At 42.5% G+C, this 14,612-nt stretch overlaps 1 protein-coding gene across 1 annotated transcript in view; it reads left to right on the forward strand.

Annotated features, from left to right (window-relative positions):
- Window positions 1–14,612, forward strand: part of BBOX1 (gamma-butyrobetaine hydroxylase 1) — a 113,357-nt gene that overhangs the window by 22,284 nt on the left and 76,461 nt on the right. Inside the window, exon 3 of the mRNA XM_066583222.1 lies at window positions 4,371–4,485. Within this exon, the coding sequence (XP_066439319.1) occupies window positions 4,371–4,485 (115 nt within the window). The remainder of the gene's footprint in view (window positions 1–4,370; window positions 4,486–14,612) is intronic.

Here is a 14,612-nt window from a genome sequence, read left to right on the forward strand (position 1 = left end):
AGCAAATGGCGAAGCCAGCAGTAAACCGTAGCTGGGTGCGTCTGATTTTTTAACGTTGTACACGCAGCTCACACGTGTCCACAGCCCTTAGGACGGACAGAGGCAGGACAAATAGATTTCGTTTCCCTTTTTTTACACCAAAAGGACCCACTGCCTCTATTGAATGAATAATCTAAGTTTAATAACTGTGCTGTGTCCCTGCTAATGTGTCACAGAACTTGAGGGTAGCAGAGTTATTAACTCTGGCAGAGCAGGTATTTTTTTCCCAATTAAGGAAAGCAAATGGCGAAGCCAGCAGTAAACCGTAGCTGGGTGCGTCTGATTTTTTAACGTTGTACACGCAGCTCACACGTGTCCACAGCCCTTAGGACGGACAGAGGCAGGACAAATAGATTTCGTTTCCCTTTTTTTACACCAAAAGGACCCACTGCGTATATTCAATGAATAATAACTGTGTTGTGGCCCTGCCTACACAATTCTTTCCCTGTAGTATCAATGGAGGGTGCAATGCTCTGCAGAGGCGATTTTGATTAAAAAAAAAAAATGCAGCACAGCTAACAGCAGCCAGCACAGTACTGCACACGGTTAAATATGGCCCTAGAAAGGACCGTTGAGGTTCTTGAAGGCTACACTCACTCCTAACACTCTCCCTGTCTATGCAGCACTTCTGTCCCTAATGCCGGGTGCAACGCTCTGCAGAGGCGATTTTGAGAAAGAAAAAAAAAAGGCACTGCTAACAGCAGCCAACACACAGGTATTACTGGCCCTAATAAGGACCTTTGGGGTTCTTGAAGCCTACACTAACTGCTATTTCTCTCCCTACAGCAGCTCCGGTACCAGCAGCACTGTCCCTCATCTAACTCACAAGGCATCTGAGGCGAGCCGCGGGAGGGGCCGACTTTTATATTCGGGTGACATCTGATCTTCCCAGCCACTCACAGCAGGGGGGTGGTATAGGGCTTGAACGTCACAGGGGGAAGTTGTAATGCCTTCCCTGTCTTTCAATTGGCCAGAAAAGCGCGCTAACGTCTCAGGGAAGGAAGTGAAAGTAACCGGAACACCGCATGGTGTTCGTTACGAATAACGAACATCCCGAACACCCTAATATTCGCACGAATATCAAGCTCGGACGAATACGTTCGCTCATCTCTAGTTAACACAGCAGAGATCGGAGGTTTTCTCTGATCTCTGCTGTAAGAGCTAGTACCTATCTGTCCTCTGACAGCTAACACCCAGCTCTCCCTGCCACAGAGACCATCGGCTTGCTTCTGACAAGCCGATGGTCTCTATGGCAACTTGTAAACAAAGCAGGACATTGCCGACATATCAGCAATATCTTCTGCTGGTTTTTCAAAGCCCTTGCACTGCTCTCTGTGGGACTGTGCAGGCAGAGCACAGTGCCACAGCTTGTGGCATTGTGCTCTGCAGCTCCCATAGTGATACATAGCCCGGAAATCTTCCGGGCTATGTTGCTATGAGCAGTGGAGCTCGTCCCCGGAAATTTTCCGGGCGTGCCACTCAAGGGGTTAAAGTGACATTAAAAGTAAAATTGAATAGTAAAAACACAAAAACTTCCCTTTATTGGTTTTTAATAGTTTATAAAAAGTTTTAAAAAAGAGTTGAAAGTTGTGGGAATTTTTTTTAAATGAAAAAAACTGATCCATCCCTTTCTGGCCCTCTCTATTTTGGCGCAGGACTAACTCTGAATGCAGTCTTTGGGGTTAAGGGAAGAAGCTAGCATACTTGCAGCTGGGGAAGGTTTCTGCTTTTGTAAACTACCCGTCAAAAGACAATCAGTGTTAATATTCTTTAATGGAAATTCTTATTTCAGCCTCTATTGTCAATATATGAAGGAAATACGCCTTGACAATATGAAATATGTACTGTACGTTGGCAAAACACTTGTAAACTTCAAGCTGCATTACTTGTCGTATAGTAAATAAGCAATGAGGGTGAGTCAAGAATGATCCATACCCCATTTATATTAAAACTTCTGTTGGCCGCACTGTCTTATCAACACTTTCCATTGTAGGTTGCTTTCTTCCCAGTTAAAGCTGTACAGGTTTGAATGTGTTACGTCAGTTAATTTGTGACTGCAGTGCAAGTAAAGAATGGCTGCCCTACTTGTGATTTGTATGAAGGAAGAGCAGTGATTCAGTGATTCGTTTTTTGTAGTCTCAGGGTGTGTCTGGCCCTGATATTTATTGGACTTTTTGCACAGTATGAAGAAAGTATTTTCTTACAAAGAAGTGTGTATGAATGGATAGAGAAGTTCAAGGAAGGTCGCACAAGCGTCAGCCATGAAGAAGGAGCCAGACATTATCAGGAAAAAGGTCCAACAATCAACAGTGCTCATTAGAGTGAGATGCCTACTGAAGTGTTGAGGCCTAAAATTCAAACAAAACACAGAGGACTGCTATCCAAGGGTATTGTGTTGTTTCATGACAATGTATGTCCCGGGACTACTGCCCATACTGTTGACACTCTCCAAATAATTCATTTTGAGACGTTAGAGTATCCTCCCTATAGTCCTGATCTTGCCCCATTGGATTTCACCTGTTTGGTCCCCTGAAAGAAGCCCTAAGAGGATGAAGATTCACGTCTAATGAAGAGGTGAAGACAGCGAAGCATTCATGGTTCACAGATCAGCCTAAAACAATATTTAATGAGGGAATACAAAAGTTTGTTGACAGATGGACAAAGTCCATTGAAAAGCAGAGAGATTATGTCAAAAAAATATATATTTGTCTTTTCTGAAAGTTGATTAAAATAAATTCTAAAGTCAGAGTGCGGATAATTTTTGACCCACCCTCATACTTTTCTGTGTTTACATTCTGTATCTTAAATTGGCTGAAAAAGATCAGAGTTCTCAATGTAAAATTAATTGTCACGGTCCAGTTTCTCGAAGGTCTCATGCATAGGAGAACATTACCATTTCATACACTACAATCTCTGAGTTGTAAAGCCCTATAATTAGAGATAAGTGAGTATACTCGCTAAGGACAATTGCTCGATCGAGCATTGTCCTTAGTGAATATCTCCCCATTTGGGAGAAAAGGTTCGGCTGCCGGCGCGGGTGACAGGTGAGTTGCGGCAGTCAGCAGGGGGGAGAGAGAGAGATCTCTCCTCCGTTCCTCCACACTCTCCCCCGCAGCTCCGCGCCCGCCGCCGGCAGCCGAATCTTTGCTCCCGAGTGGGCAGGTACTCGCTAAGGGCAATGCTCGATCAAGCAATTGCCCTTAGCAAGCATACTCGCTCATCTCTACCTATAATATGACTCTAATAAACTCATTGGGCCCAATTTTAAATGAGACATTCAAAGCTTTTTCATTCAGATACCATATATTTTCGTTAAGAATGCTACAGAAATATTCTCATCTAAAAGCATTACATAACACAGTGTAACAGGACATATAGCAGGTGCCATACAATACAATACTGCTGATGGAGTTACCAGAATGCAAAATGTTTATTGAAAACACAACAATAAAAGCAAGCAAATGAATAGGAATGCATATTTAATTGACTTGTCACCTTTAACTCTCTATACACTAGTAACTACAGCATAGTAATACCTTCCAAAAATTTTAATGATACTTTACTAATAACTGGATGGTCTAACAAGAATACAGAATATGGCACACAACATATTTCTTAAGCAGTTGTGTATTTTCCCATGGAAAAAAGGCTCTCAGTCCTATAATGAGTTTTTCATGCTCACCAATCACATAATGACCCTCGGAAGCTTAAGTGACAGTAATAGTCTCTAACAGTTTAAACCTGCTGATTACTAATTAACGCTACCTTGATGTGTGCACACATACAGTTCTCTTAGAGGCTGGTCTCACTTACAGTTTGTCACATTGAGCACCAGAAACATTCCACAACTTCCTCAGGGACCAGGAACACGATTCCCAGCTCACTCTGTCTTGCTCCATCATTAATAGTCAGGCTTTTCAGCTCAGGGCCACAGCAATGCCATCTCCTCTCTGGCATCTGGCACACTATGAAGCCAAAATTATCCTTTTTATGCCAGAGCATCAATCATCCAGTTAGTGTCTAGTTGGCCTGCTCAGTTCCGTTGAGGCAAATTTTGGCTCATGCAGTGATTTTGGCACAATTTTTGGTGCATCTCTCCCATTATCTCTCTATGCAACGTTGATGTGGATCCTTACAATAGCACCCTGTTGAGGAGCCTTATGGCATCACATGGAGTTCTTAGTAAGACATTGTAGAGATTATGAAATTTGTAGTAAATCTATTTCCTAGTGTTTCTTATTAATATTATTATTATTGTTGTGGAGGTACAGCATGGGATGATGTGTGCACGTTTCGTCATAGCGGTTTCTTTTCTTTTTGTGCCATCACAGGTGTCTATTATATGGCCAGATGATCACCAAAGCGAATTTGATGCCAAATGGCTGAAGCAAAGATGTTTTTCAAAAGAGTCCAGGGCAGAAATGCAAGAAGAACTCTTTCTTCAAGGTATGTGCAAACAAGTTGTAAAAGGGAAACCTTTGATTATGCTTTCCTTTTTAGAAAAGCTCTACAATGTCTGTTATGTTATGAACTATTTTCCTACATATTATACTAATGTTAACAAGAAGTCACACAGCATGTCACTTCCATTAACTAAGATGATTTATCAAGTGAAGTCTGAATATTGGGTTTGGAGATCATTGCCATCCAGAACGCCTTTGTAATTGGCAAAAAATTGGGACACTCTGAGAAGAGCCCTGCATTCCTACTTCTACAAGCCTCAAAAAAGATATTTTCACGAAGTCTTGTAGATGTTTTTTTTTTTCACTGTACTATGCAGTATGAATTCTTATCTTTAGGTACCGGTTGCAAGGTTTTCCAAAGAACTAAAAAAAAAATTAGCTTTGGCCTACTTTTAACAGTCCCTAGGATAGAGGAGGAGCCCCTATTAAAGGGAGGAATGGGCCAGAGCCATCTCACAGGGTTTCTTGGGACCACATGTGGTCCACAGAACTCTGGTCTGTAATTGCAGACCATGGAAGAAGTGACCAATGTTTCCTGTTACCTTCTACACTTGGGTCTCAAGCCAGATGGAGCATATCCGCTTTCCATATTGCTTTCTCCCCTACTGAACCAAACCAAGATGTTGCCGATCTCTCAATACACCTGTTTCCATCAAGCCACCTGCAGTCACCTGACTTGTTAAAGAAACATGCATCCAATTTTTTAATAAAACGGTAATAATACTAAAAAGCTGGTGTCATCCTTGTACATACTCATGTGGCATCTAACCTGTGGTAGTCATAGAAGGTTAAAAATTCTAAATGCAGTTTTATTGAGATTTATTATTTTAATAGCATAATTGTATTTTTCTACTTAAAAATACACTTTAAATTAGACTCCTTTTAAAGAGGACTTTTACATCCTCTCACAAGCAGAAAGGGTTCCATAACTGTTCAGACACATCCTCACTGATTCTTCTACTACTTTTATTTTTGCTACAGACCCCTCCCCCTGCCATTCTTCCCATTCACCCACAATCATTCCTGCTACCTTCGGAGCCCCATACTAGTCTATTGTCAAAATGATGGCTTCTACTTCCAGTACTAATGGGTAATATGATGTTTGATTGACATTGGGCAGTGGAGACCACCCTCTTGACAGTGGCTTAGCATCAGGCTCCAAAAGTAATGAAAACCTTTGCAGATGAATAGGGGGAGGGGCTAAAACAAAAGTAGAAGCAGCAAAAGAATCAGGTGGCACACGGTTGTGAAGGTATGCAGCCCATTCAGCTTGTCAAAGGATGTGACAGGTTCTCAAGTGACCCTCCGGTTTCAGGACAAAACTCTGTCCTAGGACAGGGGGTATATTTCCTGCAGTTGTTCTTCGGTCGCCTCTCTGATCCGCTAGTTTTAGGCCCTGTTTTTGGCTGTCCAAGATGTCTGCAAGGATTTTTTTTATTAACCTAACATACATTCTCTAATTGGGTAGTGTTGATCATATGAGCAGCTCTGGCCAATCAGAAAGCAATTATAGTGCATTAGTAGTCTAACACTACCAGAGCACTATGGAGATTAAGTAGTCTGAAGATTGCGAAGACCATTTGAATGGCCAAAAAAAAAAAAAGAACCAGGAACTAGCATATTGAAAGGATAGCAGAGAACAACTACAAGTAGTTTACCTCCTTCCCCCTCTGGTCCAAGGACAGAATTTTGTCCTGAAGCTGGAGGGTCACTTTAAGGTAGTCTGAACCATATCTTCAGACCATGGTATTTTTTTGTATACAGAGCAGTTTATGTGATTAAATTTAGCAGTTCATATACATTTACTGTATAGATTTCATGGAGATAAGCATGATGAGCTTAGGTAAGTCAGGACACACCATCACGTAGTAAGTACAGCATCATGGTTTCATTAATGACTAGATGTGAGCAAGACTCTTCAGTCTGAGACAAGTTGTGTTTTAGATTACCAATATGAGTATGACAGTACGATGAGTATGACACATTGTCTTGGATTTCTTACGGTTTGGATCATGCAGACTGCTGCATTCATGTATTAGAGCCCCTTAAGAGTTTTCATAAGATTACAATCAAAGGTCACTTTTTTGTGTTGAACATCTTCTGAGGAATATGGGTATGAAATCCCCCATGTAACTGTGAGTTTTACAATTGTAAAGAAGTTGTAAAATTAATGATAACTAGGATTTCATTCTGGCATTCATTTTTTTCTTCCCTAGAGTCTCATTATATTATTCAACTTTTCTTGGCCTTTATCCTCGAAATGATCCTCAATGCCTTATGCTTTTACAAATTTCAGCTTTCTACAAATAACGTAGTCATTAAGTCAAATACTGAAGTTTAGTAAGGCTTCTTTCACATTACATTTTAGAGCTCCAATGCTGGTTCCGTCCGGCTTCTATCCTCCATGTGTTGCGTCCTCCGGGAAATGCAACCACAAAAACACAAACAAAAGGCACAACTGTGCAAAAGGAAACAAAAACTAAGGGGAATGCTCTCCCTGATGTCCCCTAACCCGGGAGGGGGCCCTGCCTACTCGGCGGACCGACTGCTCTGACAAGTGCGAGCCCGCACGCGTGCCTGGGCCACTGACAAGTCCCTATAGGGGAGCCCTAGCACAACAGAAAGTAAACCGAAAACCAAACAAAGCATAAAAGAACTTAGCTAGGAGCTTCACCCAAGGTGTGTTCCTCCGTCGCTGTCCAAAGGTAACTGAAGGATTGACCAGCACAGGAGATCATGCTGGCACTGTTTAAATAGGAGCCAAGCTACTCAGCACCAGGTACTGACTGACATTACTCCTGTAACTATCACGCCCCTCAGCTCCAGGGGAAGCAAGGTCACACCCAAAACCTGGTCTGGCCTGCAAGCCCGGTGCAAGCCTCAGAATGGCTGCAACACCATGCAGAAAACTGCATGAGGACAGAAACCTAGATGGCACCATAGGGGAAGGATATCCGACTAAGACCTCTTTGTCTCCCTCTCACACTGTTTGAATTATAATAATGAATTATCATACTCACTCACAGAGGGGGGCCAGAGTTGAGGCAACATTTGACGCCCTCCAAATTCAAAAAAGCACCAAAAGTTCACCAGAAGGATAAGGCAGATGATTCATCTGTGATTGTGTCTTCATTATGAACAATCTCAACAACTGACTCAATGCGTTTCGGAAATAAACATAATTCTTTCTTCCCCAGGAGCAATAATCAAACAGGTCATACACACATACATTTATATTCAAACTCTTTTAGAGCTGATGTGGTCGCTTCTCACCACATCACAATGGCGTCTGGCATTAGACCGGAAGTCCAAAGACAGGCCCATCGGAAAAGCAGTTGGAGCGCACCAGGCCAGAAGTCAGGCACATTGTGCATCATTTCACATCACTTCAAGGAAGCTGAGCTGTAATACCAGATATAATTCATAGAAATGTGTGGCGCTGAAGGGAAACAGCCATGTTTTTTTTAACCCTGGACAGTATCTTTAAGGCAGTTCAAATCCCAGAAGTTCTAAGTGGATTTAAGCAATCTGAGTCAACCCTACAATGAATCTAAATCAATTAAAATTGAAAAACGATCCAGTTGTTGCTTAAGGCATGACAATTAAAGACAATAAGGCTTTACATTTGGCTGCTTTGTGTAACTGTCTCAGCTGTCACAAAATATAATTTTATACTGTAAACGATGAGCATCTCTGATTTATTGTATAACCGCTGGTTCGGGAGCTGATGCCAGAATTTATTTTCCATTCTGGATTCCAGAGTATCACAATACATTTCTTGTTTCATTCCATTTGGCAATGAAACCACAGATTTGCTCTCTAATGGATTCAGTCTCTTGATGGTTACTATATACAGTAGCTGGGGAAATACCACTTGGTTGTTAGGACACAAGAATCATTGCGAAGCACGTCAAACTCAGAATTACTCTTTATTTGTAAGTAATACATACAAATATGGCTATGTTTCTTGTATTGGTCATGACTGGCAAAAAGAAGGAGTAAAGGTTGTTTCATATTTGCATTGGAATCTCCGGTCGAAGGTTCAGTCTCAGATACAGCAGCTCTTTTTCTTTTGGCAAAAAGCCGGGCTAGTGAGCGGAAAGCAAATTGACTCAATTATGGTCAACAGGGTCCATTTGGGGCTGTTCAGTTCCATAATAAGATGGAGCCATTTGACCATGGGATTCCCATTTCCTGTTCCTCGAAACGAGAACCCCCCAACACAGATGTGAAGCAACCCTAAGGTGATAGAATGAAATGCTTTCTATCCAATTGTACAGTGTTAGCCAACATTTTTATATGCTGTCAGGGCTGACCTTATGGGTATGTAATGTGTGTTGTTGTACAGGACACGTGTAACAAGAAGAAACAAGTGATGCACCATTTACTCTGATGGGCAGGGTAATAATGGGAGCTATCATAACTGATCTGACTCTTGACCTATGTATTAACCAATCTTCAGGAAACGGCAGAAATTGCAGCTACATTCTGTAGTCTACTGATTGTACTTAAAGGGGTATTCCCATCTCGGTAATGCTACTTCAATGTGTCCTAAATCTCAAAAGAACCCACTCGCACATAAGATATGTACTTACATAATGCCCCATTCTAAAGATATTCTTGCACCTTCGCTCTTGTTGTTTAAAGCTCGTTGCAAGGGGAACTGGCAAACAGAGGCAGCCGTGCTTGCTTCACCTGGTGATCTAGACCTCAGGAGCCCTTGCACACTAGCTTCTGGCCCTGTCACCATTATCACTGTGCTCTGCTATTTCTTTCAATAGCAGGGCTTCTGGCTATCATGACCAAGTCCTTGTTGTTCGTGCTGTCCAAAAAGGCAGCAGCACTTAAGGATGTGTCATCACATTGTAAAAGGTAAATAGGTTGAATGTGAAGAATAAGGTAAATTTACTCCTTCGAGAAGAAAGCAACACAAGGGAAAGAAGAAAGTGAACACATGGGACTTTGTCTCCATATTAAGGTAACAAGGCTTCTGACAAAGCAAGCAATGTTGTACCACGCATAACAATTGACAATGAAGAAATTGAATCAGTCCAAGATTTCACGTTCCTTGGATCCAAGATAGACCACAGTGGTGAATCAGGGCGCGAAATCAAATGAAGAATCAGGCTCAGACGCAGTGCCATCTACAAAATGGCGAGGACAAGGAAGAGCAAAGACATCAGCATTACAACAAAGATCCGAATAATCAATGCAATCATTTCCCAATAACTACATACTGTATGCGTGCGAAAACTGGACACTCAAGAAAGTAGACAGAAGAGGGGTCAAGGCCTTTGAGCTGTGGTTCTGGTGGCGTATGCTGCACATACCATTGACAGAGATGGTCACAAATTAGGTGATCCTAGACCGTGTCTGACCAAAAGTATCACTAAAAAAGCAAAATCACCAGACAACGGCTTTCATACTTTGGTCATGTCCTAGGAGCTAATTCTCTGGAAACAACAATAATGCTCGGCACAGTCAGTGGGTCCAGAAGAAGAGGATGCCAAAGAACATGCTGGCTAGACACAATCAAGGTTGACACAAACCTGACTGTAGAGAATCTGAAGGAAGCAGCCAAAGATAGGGAAGCATGGCGTATGCTGATCCACAAGGTGACCGAAAGTCAGCTACGACTGAATGGATAAATCATCATCACTCCACTGAGGATGCACTGGAATTTTCCACTTACCCCCTTCTGGAATGCTTCTCAGAGGTCCTGGAAATGGATCCATAAGTCTCCCGGAGTAACACCAGGTGATCCCCTGAATGGTGGATGCTTTTTCAATAAATAGTCAAGCCAACCACCTGGGTCTGTCATCGGAGCAGGTCACGCAAGATGGAAAGTTGGTTACCAGACATTCCCATACATCAGCCAGCCAGATATCTGATTTTCCTAGTTGAAAAACTTCCAAGACATTCCCATGAAGATGCCCATCAACCAGCAGGTAACTCTGTGGTGCTACAAAGAGATTGCAACCAGGATAAAGCCATGGCAAGACACAAATGATGTGTGATTTGAACATTGAACGCTAGAGAGAGAAAGAAAAAAAAAAAGCTCGGCACCCGGCGGGTCACATACAAAAATGCTCAAGTCTCCCATTAAAGTCAATAGGGTCTGTTACTTGAATAGAGCTCTCGAATTTTACGAAAAGCTCAACTCGAATAACGAGGACCCGAACATTTGGGTGCTCGCTCATCTCTATTGCTAACTAGAGATGAGCGAGTATACTCACTAAGGCACATTACTCAAGCGAGTAGTGCCTTAGCCGAGTATCTCCCCGCTCGTCTCTAAAGATTCGGGGGCCGGCGCGGGTGACAGGTGAGTTGCGGTGGGGAGCGGGGAGGAGCGGGGGGAGAGAGATCTCCCCTCCGTTCCTCCCCGCTCCGCCCCCGCCGGCCCCCGAATCTTAAGAGACGAGCGGGGAGATACTTGGCTAAGGAACTACTCGTTCAAGTAATGTGCCTTAGCGAGTATACTCGCTCATCTCTATTGCTAACCTATCCTGAGGATTGGTTATCAATAGTATAGTCTCAGAAAACCCCTTTACCTTTTCTCACACCTATTTGGTGGCATAAGGACCAGGCTCCTTCCACATCTGTGTGATTTACTCTTTTATGACTTCACTGTGAACATTGCTTCAGCTGAATAAATGTATGGAAATGTTTATGTCTGCAGTTAACAGAACAGTAAATTAAATTGTAATACAAGGAAACAGTCTTAGGGTGCAAGTGATACTAAGTATAAATGTAGTACTAAACATCTGGCTTCAAGGACACGTTTTTAATCCACACCAGACAATAGAGAAAAGGTCTACCAGGACATGGTTACATATGTTGCATGCATTGTATAAATACAGCTTTTCCTCTGCTTCCCAGACATGGGACTTGGGACTTCATGGTGGTTTCCAGTGCTGTTCATGCAGTGCACTTTAGTGAATATAAAACAATTTAGAACAATGAAACCAATGATTTAATCACCATCGAGAATCTGACCAGAATCCCTGGGAAGCATTTTAATAAAAAAATTAATGACCACAAATATAATATATCATCACGCAGATATTTACGAAGTCGTAATAATCATTTCAAAATGTGATTTAAAAAAATTTAATAATCCTGAAGATTAATGTTGTAAATGTAATTGCATACTTTGCAACTTTTCTCAATGATATTGTAAAGATTGGCATTTACAAGTCTCATATTTGCCATAAAATTAATGGTGTTTATGCATTGGCTCAGGGATGTAACTATAGTGGATGCAGGGGATGTGGTTGCACCCGGGCCCACGGGCCTTAGGGGGCCCATAATGCCTTTCTTCTCCATATAAGGAGCCCAGTTCTATGAATTAAGCATTATAGTTGGGGCCCTGTTAAAGGTTTTGCATTGGGACCCAGAAACTTCAAGTTACGCCTCTGCATAGACTAATGCAGACCCATCTACCTTAAAGGGGTTGTGTCAAGATCAGTGGATGTGGACCCACTGTACCACACACTGGTTTGACTTGGTGACAAATCTAGAAGCAAGACCTATGGAACCCCGGTCTTCATGCTTTTGATAGCATCAGATGGGATCTGGGCTTCAGTGTAAGATCTCTAAGCCATTACACTAGAAGTTGTCCACGTTTTGTGGCTGCTGATGCTACTACAAACTAAGATGTGGTACCTGAATAGGTGAGGCAAGATGGCAGCCATGAACTTTAATAGTTGGCACAAAACTAAAAAAGAGGGACTGCTCTTTTTTCCCTTTTAAGAAACAGTGCAACTATTATCCACGGGCTGTATTCGGTAGCGCTGCATTTGGTAGTGCATCTCAGTCCTTTGTAGCCTCATATGACCTATTTTGAAATTCAGAGCTTAAATGCTGCTAAGCAATATGTTGTTGTTAGCCGTTTAGTCGTTCACCACCCTCGGTGACTCTAAAGGCTCCCTCCCTCCATGTTTTTCGGTTTTTCACTGCTTCTTTCAGTTGTGTGATATTCACGCCAGTATCCGCTCTGACAGTATTAGCCATCGTGTCCTTTGGTGGCCAGGTCTTCTTTTGCCTCTGATCTGTCCAAGCATTATAGATTTTTCTAGCAACCCTGCTCACATTACATGGCCAAAATTCAAAGCTAGTACACTTCAATGCTGCTAATGCAATATATTCTTTCTACACTTCCCTGACCTCCCTGTAAATGTATATAGCTAAATTGGCTCCCTCAGCACCTGCCATCCAAAGACTGTGGGGAGACCTCAAGAGACTTTCCACCAGTCGCCAAAATTATGCTCATGATTAGTGTTGTGGGCAACTAACCAGTCAAACCCTGTTTCTGGTCGAACTTTGCTAAAAGTTTGGTTCACTAAGAACTTAACCTCAGGTGGTGCATACTGGCTTAAACCGCTGGTGGTTCTCCTGTGGTTAGCACTGTAGCCCTGTGTTGGAATCTCACAACATCTGCATGAAATGTGTATATTCTTCCTGTGTTTCATAGCAATAATCTTTTTTTTTATAGTACATACATCTTGTATAGGATTTAACATCACTTGATATTGTCTGTCACCTTTGGGGCTCATAATCTATATTCACCTATCTGTATGTTTTTAGAGTATAGGAGGAAACCATGCTGATATTGTCCTTGATCAGATTTGAACCTAGGACCCCAGTGCTGCAAGGCAACAGCTCTAATTACTGAGCCATTCTTCTCCTTTCTCCTTTGCCTACATCTTCTTCTTCTTCCCCTCTGTCTTCGTCATCTTCTTCTTCATCGTCTTCTTCTTCTTCCCATTGTTGATAATGCTCAACTCGATCATTCCACTCAATTTCAAACTGTTCTGATTTGTATAGAAAACTTCATTCCATCACTTGACCAGAACACAAATAATTTCAGATTGTTTGGGTTCAATGCGGATTTTGCACATTGAGGCCTCGGTCACATAGGCGTTTTTTGGTCCGATCTGCAGACGCACTTGCGATCTGCAGATATATAGACCCAATGCATGTCCGGCACATGTCCGTTTTTTATGCGGATGTGCGATAAATTATAGGACACAACGATTCGCAGAACACGCCTATCTGCGTTCTGCGAATCGTTGTGTGCTATGTATGCCGACCCCATTGACAACATATACTAAAGATCGTTCTCCTCTGCCACAGCTGTTACAGCTGTGGCAGAGAAGAACGATGTTCGCCCATTGAATTCAATGGAGCCGACAATACAGCCGGCTCCATTGAAAGCAATGGGCTGCTGGCAAGCGCTATATGAATTTTCGGGGAAGGGCTTAAAATATAAGCCCTTTCCTGAAAAGCATCCTGCAAATGTGTAAAAATAATTTAAAAAAAGTATACTCACCTTTTTTCTGCAGCCGGAGTTCAGCCGCGTCCAGCCGGCAGTTCTCCTGAACTGCTCTCTGTAGTATTCAGCAGACGGGGATTTAAAATCCCCGCCTGCTGAAAGGGCTGCCTCTGATTGGTCACATCCCTCACCAATCAGAGGCAGCTCTCACTCACCCATTCATGAATTCATGAATGGGTGAGTGAGTGCTGCCTCTGATTGGCTGAGCGCAGGGACCAATCAGAGGCAGCTCTCAGCTGCCGGCAGCCCATTGCTTTCAATGGAGCCGGCTGTATTGCCGGCTCCATTGAATTCAATGGGCGAACATCGTTCTCCTCTGCCACAGCTGTGCCACAGCTGTGGCAGAGGATAGCGGGCAGTGCTCCTTTGATCGGGCCCTTTCGCTGAAACCGCTGCTAGGTGCAGATTTATCAGCGAATCGTCGGCCCCTGTCACGCGATTTGTGGATGCGCATCCGTTATGCAATCCGCAAATCGCGGGAAAAAATGCCCATGTGACTTAGGCCTGAATATTTATAGTTATTAGAGTAAAGTTTCTAACATTTTGTCTTTCTGTCTATTCACACAAAAATATTATTACAAAGCCTTATTTCCCACATATAAGTCAATGGAGTTTGAAATTGAAATATGGTTTTGGGATGGGAAATACTTCTGTTGAAAAATCATTTTTACTGATTCACTCATCTCTCCTAATAGTAAATGAGTCCTAGCAGGTGAAACAGTGATCTGTTGGATAAGGTATCATTCCCCGTTCCAACACCCACACCTCTCTAGTGT

The sequence above is a fragment of the Eleutherodactylus coqui genome, chromosome 11, assembly GCF_035609145.1.
Source record: "Eleutherodactylus coqui strain aEleCoq1 chromosome 11, aEleCoq1.hap1, whole genome shotgun sequence".
Taxonomy (NCBI): Eukaryota; Metazoa; Chordata; class Amphibia; order Anura; family Eleutherodactylidae; genus Eleutherodactylus; species Eleutherodactylus coqui.